Here is a 15,486-nt window from a genome sequence, read left to right on the forward strand (position 1 = left end):
GATGGGTGTTTTTGTCTTTGTCAGAAATTTGTCAGAAATTAGTTTTACAAAAAAAAAATTTGTTTTACAATTTTAATAAAATTATAAATTTTAGATTACAGTTTTATACATATTTTTAAATGAGAACACATGAAGGTTTACTTCAGTGCTGTGTGTGCATGGAGTCTAATAGTTGTGTTCTGCCTCATTAAATGTTCCTTAAGTTGTTAATGGCTTTTTGTTTACCATTTATTCAGTTTGATTGTAGATATAAATAGGGGTGTGATTTTAGTTCTGGTATTAATTTCTGTTGAAGTGTTTTGACGAAAATGTACATAATAAACTAGTGGTGTTAAATACCAGAAGTGCCTGCCTTTTATTCGTTTGGGATTATTTGTGGCTGTACATCTACTGGAGTTGTTTGAATCCTTGGTCTTTGGAGTGTTCTGAGTGTTTTAGTGACTGAGGGTACCCCTATCTGATTCTAGTTTTACATAGTAGTGACAAGTAATATATACTTTTTAATTTTCCATATAAATAGCAATGCAAATTACAATGAAGACACTTAAATAAATCACATTATGACAATAATTGGAACAGTGGTACATTCTCAGTACACATATGCTTATATATAGATAGATTGCTGTAGCTATAGATATTCATTTTGTAGAGTAATGCAACTGACGGTTAGAATCTTGATAATAAAAACAAATTTATTAATGGCGATTTTTACAATACAAATACCTTTGTTGTTTGAAATAGCAAATAATGTTTGTAGCTTTTGTAACCTGCTTTCTTTGTGGATCTTTACAATTTAACATAAAATTCTGTAGTTTTAACTGAAGCCTATGGCTACAGCAAGCCAGCTAGCAAAATCCCAAGTTACTATGGTGGAGCCTAGGGTTGCAGGCATATGATATGACAGTGCAACACTGTAATGGGGTCAGAAATGCCAAGGCAGCTGGGAATCTCAAGACAGGGAATGGGGTAAGGCATTCCCAGATAGTACTGGTTGCTTGAGTTCTGGTTAACTGAGAGTTTACCGTATTCACTTGTATTGTTATTCCTTTTTTTGTAACATTATTCCCAAACTGTTCGCATCTTCAGGTTTATTAATGGACCCAGCTGTTGTTTTGTCACAGGTAAGTATAGAGGGGAAAGTCCAGTTTTTAGTGGCTGCCACCCTTTTTTCACAGGGAAATATAGAGGGGAAAGTCCAGTTTTTAGTGGCTGACACCCTTTTTCCTTAACCTGAGGACTTGGTATGGTAACTATGCTTTCACTTTCTCTCTGCCTCCATAGGTGTTTATAATTGGAGAAATCATTCCAATTATCAGGCCATGGCTAAGATGTGGTGTTGCAGCCACTGGCTAAATTCCCTTCCCAACTTCTTGTTCAGTTTCTCCTGGGTAATGGGTTATCTCTTTTTTCCCCATGAGTGCATGTACCCTCTCCAGCATTGGGTGAATATATATTTTGCCTACAATTTTTTAGCCCTTAATGATGGGTATCACACTACCACAGTCATATAGTCCTTGGAATTCCCTTCCATCCACAAATACTGGATATTTAATTAGCTGATTAGTGAGACTAATCTGGTAGCAGTTCTGTTACATCCAGAGATTGTATTTCATTTACACTTCTGTCAGCAGTTTTACCATTTGCTTCAGACTTCATTCATTCATGGTGTCATTAATACAGAACTTTGCTAAGTATCCCTTCAGCTCTCATTATAGCACGTAATATTTATGAATGCCTTTTTCAGTATAGACATGGACTTGTTAGCTGTTTTAGGTAATGCACGTTTGTAAAAAAATTTAAAACACATTGCACATTACTTTATTAATAAGTGTGACAGTGCTCAGTATGTTTTGTGTTTCTGTCAGACTCACCAAATATCAGTAATATTAGGAATCCTTTGTATGACTCTATCAATTGCTTGCTTTTCAATCATAGTCTCTTTATTGCAATCATCACCAGGATCTAGTCACAGGGCAATAATGTGCTTCATCTGTGTAAGTTCATAGGTTCGGAGGTTCATAGTTGTTTACCAGGCTAATGGCGACAAGGGTCTTTTTAAGCTTAGCGATGCATCCCAAATCTTTGATAAGTTCTCATACCCTTGTTAAGTGTAAGCATGGGCCTGGGAGATGAACCATTTACAGATTACCTGTGTTCATTAGAGACATAGGTAATAACCAGGGATGAATTTCCGGTTTCCCATCCAATTGTTCAAGTTGCACTTGAATTGGATTAGGGAGGAACTCTGCTTCACATGTTTGGAGACCCTGTTCCATAGACGTTGTAGTCTCTGGGATACATACCTGTCTCTCCAGCAGGACCTATTTATATCATAGGCAAGGGAAGTTATGATTATACTATTCTGTTTCTAATAAAAGTCCACTCATGGAATTGTACCCACTTGACTTTCTGCAGTAGCCTCCACTCATGCAAGAAGTCACTATTTCACATTTTCATAATTTTGAATCTGTGCACTTAGCTATGTTCACCATGCCCTTGGCAGTGGCATCTATAACCTGAAGAAGCTGTTCCACGTTGAGCATCTTGAACAGATAATTAGGGCAGCAGACCTCATGTACTAACTCTGATTTGGCACTGGCTGTTTAGTGCAACTCAAATATACCAACTGGCTTTGGACTTCTCAAAGAGAAGCAGATGAATTCAATGAATCCCTGTCAACCTACTGAAAAGCAATGTACTGAAATCTGTAATGCTGACTGTCCAATGTTAAAATGCTGAAATGCTGAAATCAAAACGCAGAGCTGCACTTGCACTCGCACCCCATGGAGGACTCATGTTAGCATTGTTTCCAAGTTTGACTAATGGGGGAGGGATATTGTTTGTTAACTGGCTATGTACTGGTGCACTGCACACATGTATTACATGTATATACATGCTGTTAGTATGTATTTTTGGTTCAACATTGCAAAGTTTCAACATTTTGACATTTCAAGATTCCACATACTGTATCATGACTTTCAGTGTATCACTATCCACTGTACAATAAGTTGTTGTACACCATCATTTATGAATTGAAGTGTATCTTACTATCACATTTAGTCTTTTTCTGCACCACAGAAAGCACACATTAAAATAGTTTTACCCAGCAATTATAGTGTTTTGGTAGTAAGAGACACAAACTCATAAAATGCTAGAATATGGGATAAAGACATGCAGATAGTCCCAGCAACAGTAGTAGGAGGAGCAAAAGTGCTAATTAAGAAAAATTTGCAAGCACATTTAAATATGCTATTGATACATAGCATCATGTGAACTTCAGAAGGAAGTAATTCTAGATAGATTGCAAATTCCAAGAAGAACACTCTTGGAAAATGAAAAAGACAGATGCAGCAATAATTTCATGATATCTAATCATACTCTGACTCAGGACTATTCCTGTCACTGTATTAGAAACCAAAGAAATTTGGAAAAATTAAAAGATGAAGAAAATTATCATTGTTTTGTAGAAGTGCTTTTTTACTTGACAGCCAGTGACAGGTCGGGGCTTCAGAAAAACTTGTAAACTGAAGGTATCCCTGCATTCTCCAGAAATCTGGAAAACAATGCAGATGATAGTTGTATTTTGTAGTAAAAAAACTTTATTAATGTAAGGTAAAATTATGATCATTTTATCTCAAAAGAAAATAAAAGATTTGGTAGTTTTAACAACATCAATTTCTTTGTAGCTTGAAATTTTAAATGCAGTTTGGAGTCTTTCTTATCCACTCTTTTGTACATGAACTTCTCCATACTCTTCTGGAACTTCTGTGTGTGATGTCTAATTTGAACATAGCAGACCCTCCCATACTGTTAGGTGGGCACCTGAGGGCTATTCCACAAAAAGCAGGTATTCCCTTAAAGGGGTACTCACAATATCCAGTACGTGGGTGGCCATGGTGGTGGGGTGGCCATGGTGCTGCAGTGGTTAGCGTTGCCACCTCACAGCAAGAGGTTCTCTGGTTTGATCCTTGGCTGGAGTGCCTTCTGTGAGGAGTCTGCATGCCCTCCCTGTGGTTGTGTGGGTTTACTCCGGGTGCTTCGGTTTCCTCCCACATCCCAAAAACATGCTGTAGGTGGATTGGACACTCTAAATTGGCCCTAGGTGTGAGTGCATGGGTGTGTGTACCTTCTGTGAAAGGTTGGGCACCGAGCTGGCAACTTGACACTGTAAAACTCCACTGCCAATCATGAGCTGACAGGTGATCCGCTGTGGCGACCCCTAACCAGGAAAAGCCGAAAGAAGACGATACTCTAAGTAATGTCAACTGTAGTTAAAATATTTAAGTATACGCAAAAAATGAAAAAAAATACCTTTTTCATGTGGAGACCACCACACTGTACTATTACATATAATATCTATGTGTATATACATACATGCACACACACACACACACACACACACACACACACACACACACACACACACACACACACACACACACACACACATATATATATATATTATATATTTGATCTTCTCCAGATGTTTTTCCTTTTAAAGATATTCTGATCTGAATAAATGGTAATTCACTAAAGATGCAATTAATTATTAACCTCTTTGCAAGGAACAACAGTAATTTAAGGGATGTGGTAGCTACCCTTTGGTTCTACCTATATTATACCTATATTATACAGCAAATCCTACTGGGGTGGGGAGTGGCTAGTCCTTTAGATTTAAACTCTGTTTGCTGCCTGAATCTGGCTTTGCTTCTCTGAATTAATTTCCTGGTCACGTTCAATTTTGAGAAACTTTTATTTTGAAGGAATCTTCTTCATGTTTACTGTTTTCTGTATATCACTGAATATATTCACAGAGTAATATAATTCAGTCAACCTTGATCCACAGTGCCCTGTTCTCAGAAAGTGACTGATAACATGCATTATTGTGAGACTGCAGAACTTGATTCAGCTTATACAAGAATAATGTTCACAACCTTCAAGCAATCAACTAATGTCTTATGTCTGCTAAAGCAAATCAATCAGCTACCATTGTAAATGAATAAACTACAACTACAGCACTAGATCCAGCTTATTAAATAATAAACATTTTATTCAGACTTATCTCACAAGGATGCATGAAAATTTGCTTCAGTAAAGTTTTCAAAATGTGTCATAGCCCTCTGTTTTGTTTTATTTCTCACATTTTTTCGAATGATTTCTGTTTCTTTAGCTGGATCTGTTTGACATTTCATTATAAATAAATGTGCTCCTTCTGCAGATGACTACACACATTATTTTGCTGTTTTATTTGGGCAAATTCACTTGACATACCCGTTTTATTAAAGCTTTTGTCAGCGAAATTGTATTCCTAAATGGGGAAAGTAATATTTTCACAAAAAAGTACATTTACTCATTAGACAATATTCTTTGCATAAAGTTTTTATTTGTGACAGCTTGTTTATTACTTTTATGCATTTTAATACATGAAGATGGTTCTCTGTAAAGTATGTCATTAATAAATGCAGTAGGTAAAGGGCACATAGATGCTTACATCAGCTTTTACTGTCTGGAACAGAAATGGATTTAAGAGTTTAGATGATAAAAATGCAGATGACTTTAAGCGTGCCGAGCTCAAGAGTTCTTTTTCAGATAGAATAAAGATCTTTAAGGAGGCATCCACAGAGAGTCAAACAGTAAAGATACAATGTCATAACTAGATGAGAAAACATAACTGAGTGTAGCAACGCAGGATCAGCAATTAATATCTTAGTTCACAACAACCATCACAATATTATGAAGTATCATTCATTAAGTAGCTGCAGAAGATCCAGGTATAAATCCATTGCTTGTCATAGCATTCAGACTTATACAACATACCAGTGTTAGTAGTAAGAATACTGTTCGTATGGAACTATTTATTGCAGCTATCCTTGACATCATCACATGCTGTATGTATCGTGCATTCATATTTATAAAGTTAAGTCAGTGTACTTTACATCTATAGCATTTAAAAACCATCCAAAAGAATAACTAAAATTTCTCAGCAGTACTAGACACACGCACAACACCTACAAAATTGTTTAATGTGACTTTTTCTTTGTCTCATATTGCTCTAGTTATTTTTTTAATCTTTGTTCTTCAACTATTTATTTATTTATTTTTCAGAAAAAATTGAGCTTCCAAACAGTACAACTGTAGAAGTTGAAGTAACACCACCAAGGGATTCCCCCAGGCTTCTACAAAATGGAAATGTCGCCCACAACACTGAAGCTGCAGACGGACAGGTTTTTACCAGTTTGCACATTTAAATAGGCCAAACTGTTTTATAATAAGCATGGACATTTCTATTTCTTTAATTATTGTGATAAATTGCTTTTAGTTTATTGGTAATGCTGTTTTCAGTAAAGCAAATGAATGCTACTACTGCACAAAAATCATGCATGCATTTGGATACGTTTCAAAAAACATGGGTGACAACTAGTATCAACATTACTGAGTAAAGTGCAGTTAGATTTTAGCTCTTTTCTGCAAGATATCACATGTAAAAATGCAGTCTAATATATTTGTCTTTTATATTTATCATCTGATAAGTACTATTAGCACTTTTCTTGAAGTGTAGTAAACCTTCAGCCTGATTTTGTCATACACTACTCACCTAGACACACGCTTGCGTGCGCGTGCGCACACACACACACACACACACACACACACACACACACACACACACACACACACACACACACACACACACACACACACACACACACACACACACACACACACACACACACACACACACACACACACACACACACACACACACACACCACTCACACGCACACACACACACACACACACACACACACACACACACACACACACACACACACACACACACACACACACACCCTCCTAATGAATGTGTCTCAGTTTGTTGCACACCTTGTCATTAGTGCTGTTCTTGCTAAGTAAAGCTGAGAACAGTGTATCTCTAGAAAGCCTACAATTACAAAACAGTACTTAGTCTCTGATGTGGTCAGTGCAGAAATGACATGGAAAGACTGCATTGACCCTTAAGGTCCCATGCTTGATGTTAAATATTTTCTTTTTCCATGGATGTTACTGCTGTATTGAGTGATGACAAGAACATCATGGATGATGACAATATCATGTTTTGGTGATAAGGGTTGTGCTATGTCAGTGGCTGAGACTAGATCCTAAACAAGAACTGTAGATGAATCACTTTGATCCTTTTGCCAGTACACAATATGGAGCTCCAGTCCCTCAGCCCTCAGGAAGAGTGCAAAAAGTTTTTTCCTTAGGCTTTCAATACAAGCAAGATCTCTGCCCCCTCAGCTCTTCTGTTGAGAGCTTCTTCACAGCTGTAGCAAGCCAAACTGGTCTTCCCAACCTTGCACCCTGGCACCTGCCCCCTTCAACACACTCTTGTTACTCTTCTGTCCAATAACTACAGGCATTATCATCAGATTATGTAATGACATCATTTAAATTCTACTTCTTCTTTATCTTCATCCCACTATAAGGAGGTGAGTGTAACAATGCAGGAAGAAACTACAGGATGTTCTTCATGTTTCACTATTGCAGTCATTACATTTGGGGTAATCCTGCTGGCAGGTTGTCCTCAGTCGGACTTAATTCCAAAGTCCTGGGTCCTGCCACGCCATTTTCTTTAGTCTTTCTTGCCGCGCGGTGCCCAAAGCAGAAGCAGTTCGCAAGTGCCGGTCGGCTGACTCCTGAGATGTTCGTGTTCGGATTTCAGATCCGAAGTCTTCCATAAAGCTAAGTACCCCGTTGGGGAAACTTTTTTCTTGCTCCAGACCGATGTCAGAAAAAGTTAATAATTGTATTTCTTGTGGAAAGCAAATACCTCATAAGGACTTTCATTCTTACTGTATTCCTTGCCTAGGCCCTGATCACAACATTGCTGGTTGTCGGTTTTGTGCTAGATTTAACCAATGCACTATTAAGCGTCGGTATGATTTTGCTTTAAACTATTTTGGACGCTGGTTTAATTATCCAGAAATGTCATCGGATAGCCATCCGACTACCGGAGTTCACAAAAAATGCAAAGAAAAGGAGAGATAGACAACCGAGGCCCAAAACTGACGACGAAGCTTCTCCTAAGCCAGTCGCTGGTTTGCTGGTTCTCAGTGAGGCACTTTCGCAGCCCCCGATGCCTGCTACTTTAGAGTCGCAGGCTGCTATTGACTCCCACGTGGAGTCGGCCATGCTGCTGGAAACTCAAGGTATTGGAGCCTTGGATACTATTCCTTCAGATGGGTCCGGAGCCGCTGAGCAGGCACCGGCTTCTGAGGGTGTATTCAGACCTAAACATCTTTACATTAAACCAACCTCAGTTTCAAAGGCAAAACTAAAGCACCTTCTAAAGCAAAGAAACAAACTCAAGAGCCACATGAACAGGCCTCTATGCCCAAAAAACAGATGTTCAAAATGGCCGAAGACTTAATTACCTTGATCAGGGGCTCCCATCCCCCTCCTGATAAGAGGCCTAGGCAAGAGACTGACTGAATCTTCAGATCAGGTTTCTATTTCTTCTGATTCCTCTTCTGATCAGGAATATTCTCTTCCCCCCTATGAGGATTCTGATGCTGAAGAATCAATTCCTTCAGCTTCTCCTCCAGAGGACTATTCTTTTGGGGAAACCTTGCATACCATGAGGGAGCATTTCCACTGGGAGAGCCAAGATTTTTCAGAATCTAAAAAGAGGCTTAGGGATTTCCTTTTACTTCCTCAACACAGGCCACTAGCCATTCCACCTGTGTTAGATATTGTGGATGATGTGTTTTTCAGAGTCTAGTCTCACCCCTGACTCCTTACCTCCAGCTCCTGTTAAGCCTGACAGATATTACAGGGTCCCTGACTCTCATAAATTCCTTTTCAAAAACCCTGTTGCAGACCCAGAAACTATTTCACAGGGTCCCAAAGGAGTTAAGGCTTCTGCTGCAAAAAACCCTACCCCCTCTGACAGAGATTCTAGGGCACTGGATATATGGGGAAAAAAGGTTTACACATCTGCTACCTTGGCTATAAGGGCCTTAAACTGTCAATTTCATATGCTTAAATATCAGCAACATGTCATGGCATTGCTTAAACAGAAAATTTTATTAAACTCTGAATGTGCAGAAAATAAGAAAGTGCAGGATTTATTGCATGCAGCTGAACAAGTTGGAAAGCATACTTTGCAATGTAGTTTTGATTCTTTGGAGGCCTCCTGCAGGGCCACAGTTACGGGTTCTGTAATTAGGAAGCATGCTTGGTTAAAGGAACAAAATCTGCCTGATCATGTCAAAGTTAAATTATTAGATGCACTTTTACAGCATAATACTTTGTTTGGAGTTAAGGCAGAGGATGTGTTAAAGAAAATGGAGGACAAAGCTAACTCTATGCAAACTGTCAAAATTTTTTTACAAGTACAGCCACCTAGGTTTAGTAGACACTGGCCTACAAAGAATTGGTCCATTCCTGTGTCAGAAAGACCTCAAAGGGGCAGATCCAGATGCCCTAGAGGCAGATCCCAGGTGCAAGATTCCTACAAGTCAAAGCAATAGGGTGCCTCTACCTCCAAAGTTGGAGAAGACAAATCACAACCATACAGGAAACAGTCCCAATGACTTCCCCATGCCTGCACCATGCACTTATCTCCTGGCAGCACCCTTAGGGGGAAAAGTAGCACTTTTTTCTCAAAATTGGCACATTATAACCCAGGACAAGTGGGTTCTAAATATCGTGTCACAAGGGTACAAGTTCCATTTCCATACCCTGCCAAAGGCAAATGGCTGGCCAGATCTGCCAAAAAATCAATGGGCAGAGGCACAAAAACAAGTCTCATCCCTCATGGACATGGGGGCCATTCAACAAGTACCAGAGCAAGAGCAGGGACAAGGATTTTACTCAAGACCGTTCCTGGTACCCAGAAAGGACAAGACCTGGAGGCCAATACTGGACCTGTCTATTCTGAACACATTCCTGGATATACCAAAATTCAAGATGATGACTTTGCAGCAGTTTCTGCCCATGCTGGGCAAGAACACTTGGCTGGTGACTCTAGACCTAAAAGAGGCATACCTGCATGTCCCAATCAGACAATTATGCAGAAGATACCTCAGATTTAAGGCTGGCTCAAAGTATTACCAATTCTCTGCACTGCCCTTTGGCTTATCTACTGCGCCCAGGGTCTTTACAAAGTGCCTGGCACCAGTAATTGCATTCTGCAGACAAAGAGGAATACAAATATATCCTTACTTGGATGACTGCCTAATTCAAGCAGAGAACAAGGACATTCTTCTACAGCATCTGGCGTTTGTGAAAAGACTTCTAACATGACTAGGGTACACAGTCAACGAAAATAAATCAAAACTAGTACCCTCTCAAGAGATAATATTCCTGGGTGCAAGCTTAAACACAACTGCCCAGATGGCTTATCTCACGCCAGACAAACAAAGGCAACTGACTACCTATTTCAAAATGTTGGCAACAAAGGCCCAGTTATCTGCAAGAAAATTTCTGCAGGCTTTGGGCTTCATGGCATCCTGCATCCTACTAATTCTATATGCAAGACTGCATATGAGGAAACTTCAGTGGTACCTAAAAAGTGTTTGGACTCAACATTGCCACAGCCTGGAAACAATGATTACTCTCATTCCCTGCCTACAACAGGAGTTTCGATGGTGGGCAAAGGCTTGTCACCAAAACAAGGGACAGTCATTCACATTACCCCCAGCCAGGCAGACACTAACAACGGATGCATCAGATTATTCCTGGGGGGCCCACATGGCAGGAAGATGCATTCAACCCAAATGAATCTACATATCAATCAAAAAGAGATGCTAGCTGTTCAGAATGCCCTGACAGCCTTCAAGGACCTACTTCATCTGGGACAACTACTGATAAAGATGGACAACACCACAGTCATGTGGTATATAAACAAGCAGGGGGGCACACATTCTTACTCCCTGTGCAGACTAGCCATGACTTTGTGGGACACAGCATTAACTTACCAAGTACATCTGGAGGCACAATTTCTGCCAGGAAGGAAAAATACTCTGGCAGACAAACTAAGCAGAAACCTCATGGATCCCCACGAGTGGCAGCTGGATCCACAAGTCTTCAGCATGATAACAAAGAAATGGGGATGCCCAGACATAGATCTATTTGCTTCCCCTCACAATTACCAGCTAAATAGATTCTGCACAAGGACTTATCACAAATGAGCATGGAAAGTGGACGCCCTATCTTTCAGCTGGAAAGACCTATCAGTATATGCCTTTCCCCCTCTGCCTCTCCTCCCCAAATTACTCCTAAAGGTCAGACAGGAGAAGCCAAAAATGATACTGATTGCCCCAGACTGGCCCCGCCAGTACTGGTTTCCAATCCTAAAGAACTTGTTTCAATGCCCAGCTTGGACCTTACCTCAAATACCTCATCTACTGTCCCAGAAAAACAATCAGATCCTGCACAGCCAACTCAGGACTTTAAACCTGGCAGCATGGTGGATAATGTAGTCATACAAAACACACCCCTCCGTAAAGCTGTGATAAAATCATTTTTTGGGCCAAGGAAGGCCTACTAAAGAAAAAAATTATGCTGGAAAATGGAAGAGATTCTGTGCCTGGAACCAGGCACAAGGAACTGATACAGTGGTGCCAAACATTCCTCAGATTTTGCAATACTTAACTGAGATGCTGGACAAAGGTCTATCTTTTTCATCTATTAAAATTCATGCCTCTGCCATTTCGGCTCATTACAATACAGAGCCACCGATCTTTTCTCATCCCTTATTAAAACAGTACCTCAGAGGAGCCAAAAATTTAAGACCTCCAAGGAGATCACCAATGCCTGTATGGGACCTCAACTATGTCTTGGAAAAACTCACCCTGCCTCCTTTTGAGCCAGCTGCTACTGCTGATATAAAGTTTTTATCTTGGAAAACAGCTCTGCTCCTAGCAATAACTTCTGCAAGATGAGTTTCAGAGCTTCAGGCACTCATGGCTGTGGAACCTTTCATCATTTTTTATCCAGACAGAGTCTCTCTGAGGACAAACCCAACATTTATGCCTAAGGTGGTGTCCAGTGTGGCTCTTAACCAAACTATTCATCTGCCAACTTTTTATCCAAATCCACAGAACAAGGGGGAGAGAATTATGCATTCTTTGGACGTACACAAACAGCTTAGATTCTACTTGGACAGAACCAAAGTTTTCAGAAAGACAGAAGAATTACTAGTGGCATATGCTGCAGGATCACAAGGAAAGGCTATCTCAAAGCAGACTATTACAAAGTGGATAGGCCACTGCATTCATTTCTGCTACCTACACCATGGCAAGCCAGTGCCTAAGGGCATTAGGCCACATTCAACCAGAGCTGCAGCCACTTCAGCAGCCTTTTTCAGGGGAGTACCAACCAAGGACATTTTAGAGGCTGCTACTTGGAGTTCAGTGCACACCTTTACAAAGCACTATCATCTGCCTCTCTACTCTAAATCCAGGGCAGGCTTTAGCACTGCAGTTCTGCAGGTCCTCATAGCTGCTCCTAATGCTGTTTAGCTCCAGCCTCCCATTCATAGCTTTGGGACTCTACCCAAATGTAATGACTGCAACAGTGAAACACGAAGAACATAGTACAGTTGTGTACACTTACCATAAATGTAGATGTTCAAGTGTATTCACTGTTGCAGTCCAGGTTACCCACCCGCCATCCCCCTTTCTTCTGATGGAACCTATCTTTCCTTCTCTGATTTATGCAACCTATGTGGTGTATTTGCTTGTAGATGAAAGTAAAGTTTATATTGGTGCATGTATTTATATGTATATAAATTTTGGCTACCCTTATGGGGGCACCTGACATCTGGGGCAAGAAAAACTAAAGAAAATGGCATCGGCTGCATCTTTTATACCCCTGACAACCTGACGTCAGGAAAGGTGCGACAGCAGCCGGCACAGGACCCAGGACTTTGGAATTCAGGCCGATTGAGGGCAACCTGCCAGCAGGATTACCCGAATGTAATGACTGCAACAGTGAATACAGTCGAACATCTACAGTTATGGTAAGTGTACACAACTGTACTGTGCATTCTCAATGAACAATCACACTATTCCTTCATGATGTCATATCACTAACCAGCATGTCATGCTTTGACCTGGTAGTGCAGGTATGTTATTACACAAAAACAGGTGCCCTGTTACCTGGCTCTATGGCACAGAAGAATAAAGCCCAGACTACGGCTCAGGTAACCCATGTTTAGTTAGCAGCATATGCACTATTGGAGTTGAATGAACAGTATAGGAGTGAGCCATTGATGCCAGCTAGCTAAATAAGTGGTTCAGGTCACTTCACTGCATTGTCCACACTTATAAGAACAGTTTGGCTTAAGGTGACTTGTGGTGTGCCACATTGGTAGGGCCTTGGCATCTATTGCAGAAGTCCTGTTCATTTTTATGGATGGAGTTAGCTGTTGAGGAAACATATAGTCATGGATGTCTCATCCCAATGACCCGACTTACAACTATTTTTTGGGTAGCTATTTTTTTTTTTTTTATTTAAAACACCTTTATTGAATTATCACTTCTGACATAGACAAACTTACATTTATGTACAAATAATCAAACTGTTTCAGCAAGTTCAACTTTACAAATATTATACATCATATTATTATTATACATCATATAATCAAAGCAACATTACATAAATTGTTCAGTTCTTGCCTTCTTTTTAACCTCATTCCTGCTCCAAATCATTATTCCCAGATCCAACTTCCTGTTCTTTTATCTCTGTTTCAGTATTCACTACTTCACGTATAGTTGGTTTACATTTTGATTTTCATTTTATCAAGACCTTACTGTGTCTAGGCAATTCAGATCATGTACCACAGCTCAAAAAAATAATTCCCTTCGTTACACTCATTCTGTCACCCAGTACTCACTCACTACTCCTGACAGAGTATCTGCAGGGAATTTTTAAAGTCTAAATGTATAAGAAAAAACTGGAACTCCAAACATCACAGCTTAAAACTTTAATAAACGTCAGTAAGAAAAGGTAAGCTCTTTCACGGAAAACAAACCTGCTTCTTCAGACCATATAAAAAAATTACACAAAGCGCTCACACACACACACACACACACACACACACACACACACACACACACACACACACATATATATATATATATATATATATATATATATATCTAAGAAATTCAAAAAAAGCATTCTCCAATGAAAATAATGCTCCAATCTAAAAACACAGCCCACTGGAACAAGGAACTGGCCAGTAGAGTTGTGCTGTATCAGCACACCTCTTTAAAAATAAGAATATTAAAACAGTCACATGGAAAACGTATCAGAACCAATAATATCATGAAAAAGGTACACACCTCGCTGATATTTAAATATTAATGTTTAAGGGGCCAAGACTTAAGAACCGACTTCAAAGACACATGTTCATTCAGCTCTGGAAATACATTTCCTTTTAAAAGAAGTATCCATTTCATCTCACTGCAGTACTTTGTCAGTGTATAGAAAATATGACTGCTCCACTGGCACTTCATGGAGACCCTTGAGGGATTTCTAGAAAAAGTCAGTAGGTAATTTTGATAACAGATTCCACAGAATTAAGTGCTATTCTCAGTTGCACAGACCCAGGAGTTCTGACAAGTATAGAGCTTACGTCTACACCTTGCGTAGTGCGTAGCAGACATTCCCGTCTAGATTGTAAAATTATTTATCAGACCAATTAAGCAGCTTAAGAATGTTAAGAGGAAAATTGAAATATTTTGTCTGCCTCAAAAAGACAGCAGCTGCTTGTTTTAACATGTAACTAATGCATTCCACTGTGACCAGGTGCTAAAATACTTTTTAATGTTCGAATAGCAGTTCATTTCCTTTCTTGTCATGACAGATACCTTCATTCATTTCATAGATTTGCACAGAACACATACTACATGTCTCATTAATTTATTTATGGGCTTAATTTAGGTTCTGTCTTAACAAACACTATTTGAGAAACCAAAATAGTTATATATCAATATCTATCTAGCTGTCTGTTTACCTAAATAGCTGTACATGTTTGTAAGTGTGTATGAATGTATTTTATTTTTGATTTTATTTGCAAATGAAATCATTTTGCTATGATTTTGTCATGTTGGACTTTGTTTAGCTCATATTTAACCACTCAGGATCACATTTATAGGGCTCCTTTCATATTAAATTCTATATTTTTAATGTTATTTTAATATTTATACTCTATCTGAATTTGCTATACTGCTTTACACTTGGTACAGATAAATGTGAGCACTTACTAAAATGAGCATTCCTATGAGTCATCATAGAAGTGTGTGATAAGCCAAATGTTTTCCTTTCCATTTTGCAGCTTGAGTATACACTTAGTTGTAATATTAACAGTCTGTTTTGTGGCAGTCATTGACTTTTGAAATGGCTGTATTATTTATCAGTTAATAATTAGTTTCTGAGTAACCACTCAGACCTACAGACACATACACACAAGAATTT

General features: G+C 39.3%; 1 protein-coding gene across 1 annotated transcript in view; it reads left to right on the plus strand.

Moving 5' to 3' along the window:
* Nucleotides 1-15,486, plus strand: part of SLC24A2 (solute carrier family 24 member 2) — a 2,356,155-nt gene that overhangs the window by 1,666,902 nt on the left and 673,767 nt on the right. The window contains exon 7 of the mRNA XM_044061027.1: nucleotides 6,106-6,224. Within this exon, the coding sequence (XP_043916962.1) occupies nucleotides 6,106-6,224 (119 nt within the window). The remainder of the gene's footprint in view (nucleotides 1-6,105; nucleotides 6,225-15,486) is intronic.

The sequence above is a fragment of the Protopterus annectens genome, chromosome 2.part0, assembly GCF_019279795.1.
Source record: "Protopterus annectens isolate FY-2018-M chromosome 2.part0, PAN1.0, whole genome shotgun sequence".
In the NCBI taxonomy this organism is placed as follows: domain Eukaryota; kingdom Metazoa; phylum Chordata; order Ceratodontiformes; family Protopteridae; genus Protopterus; species Protopterus annectens.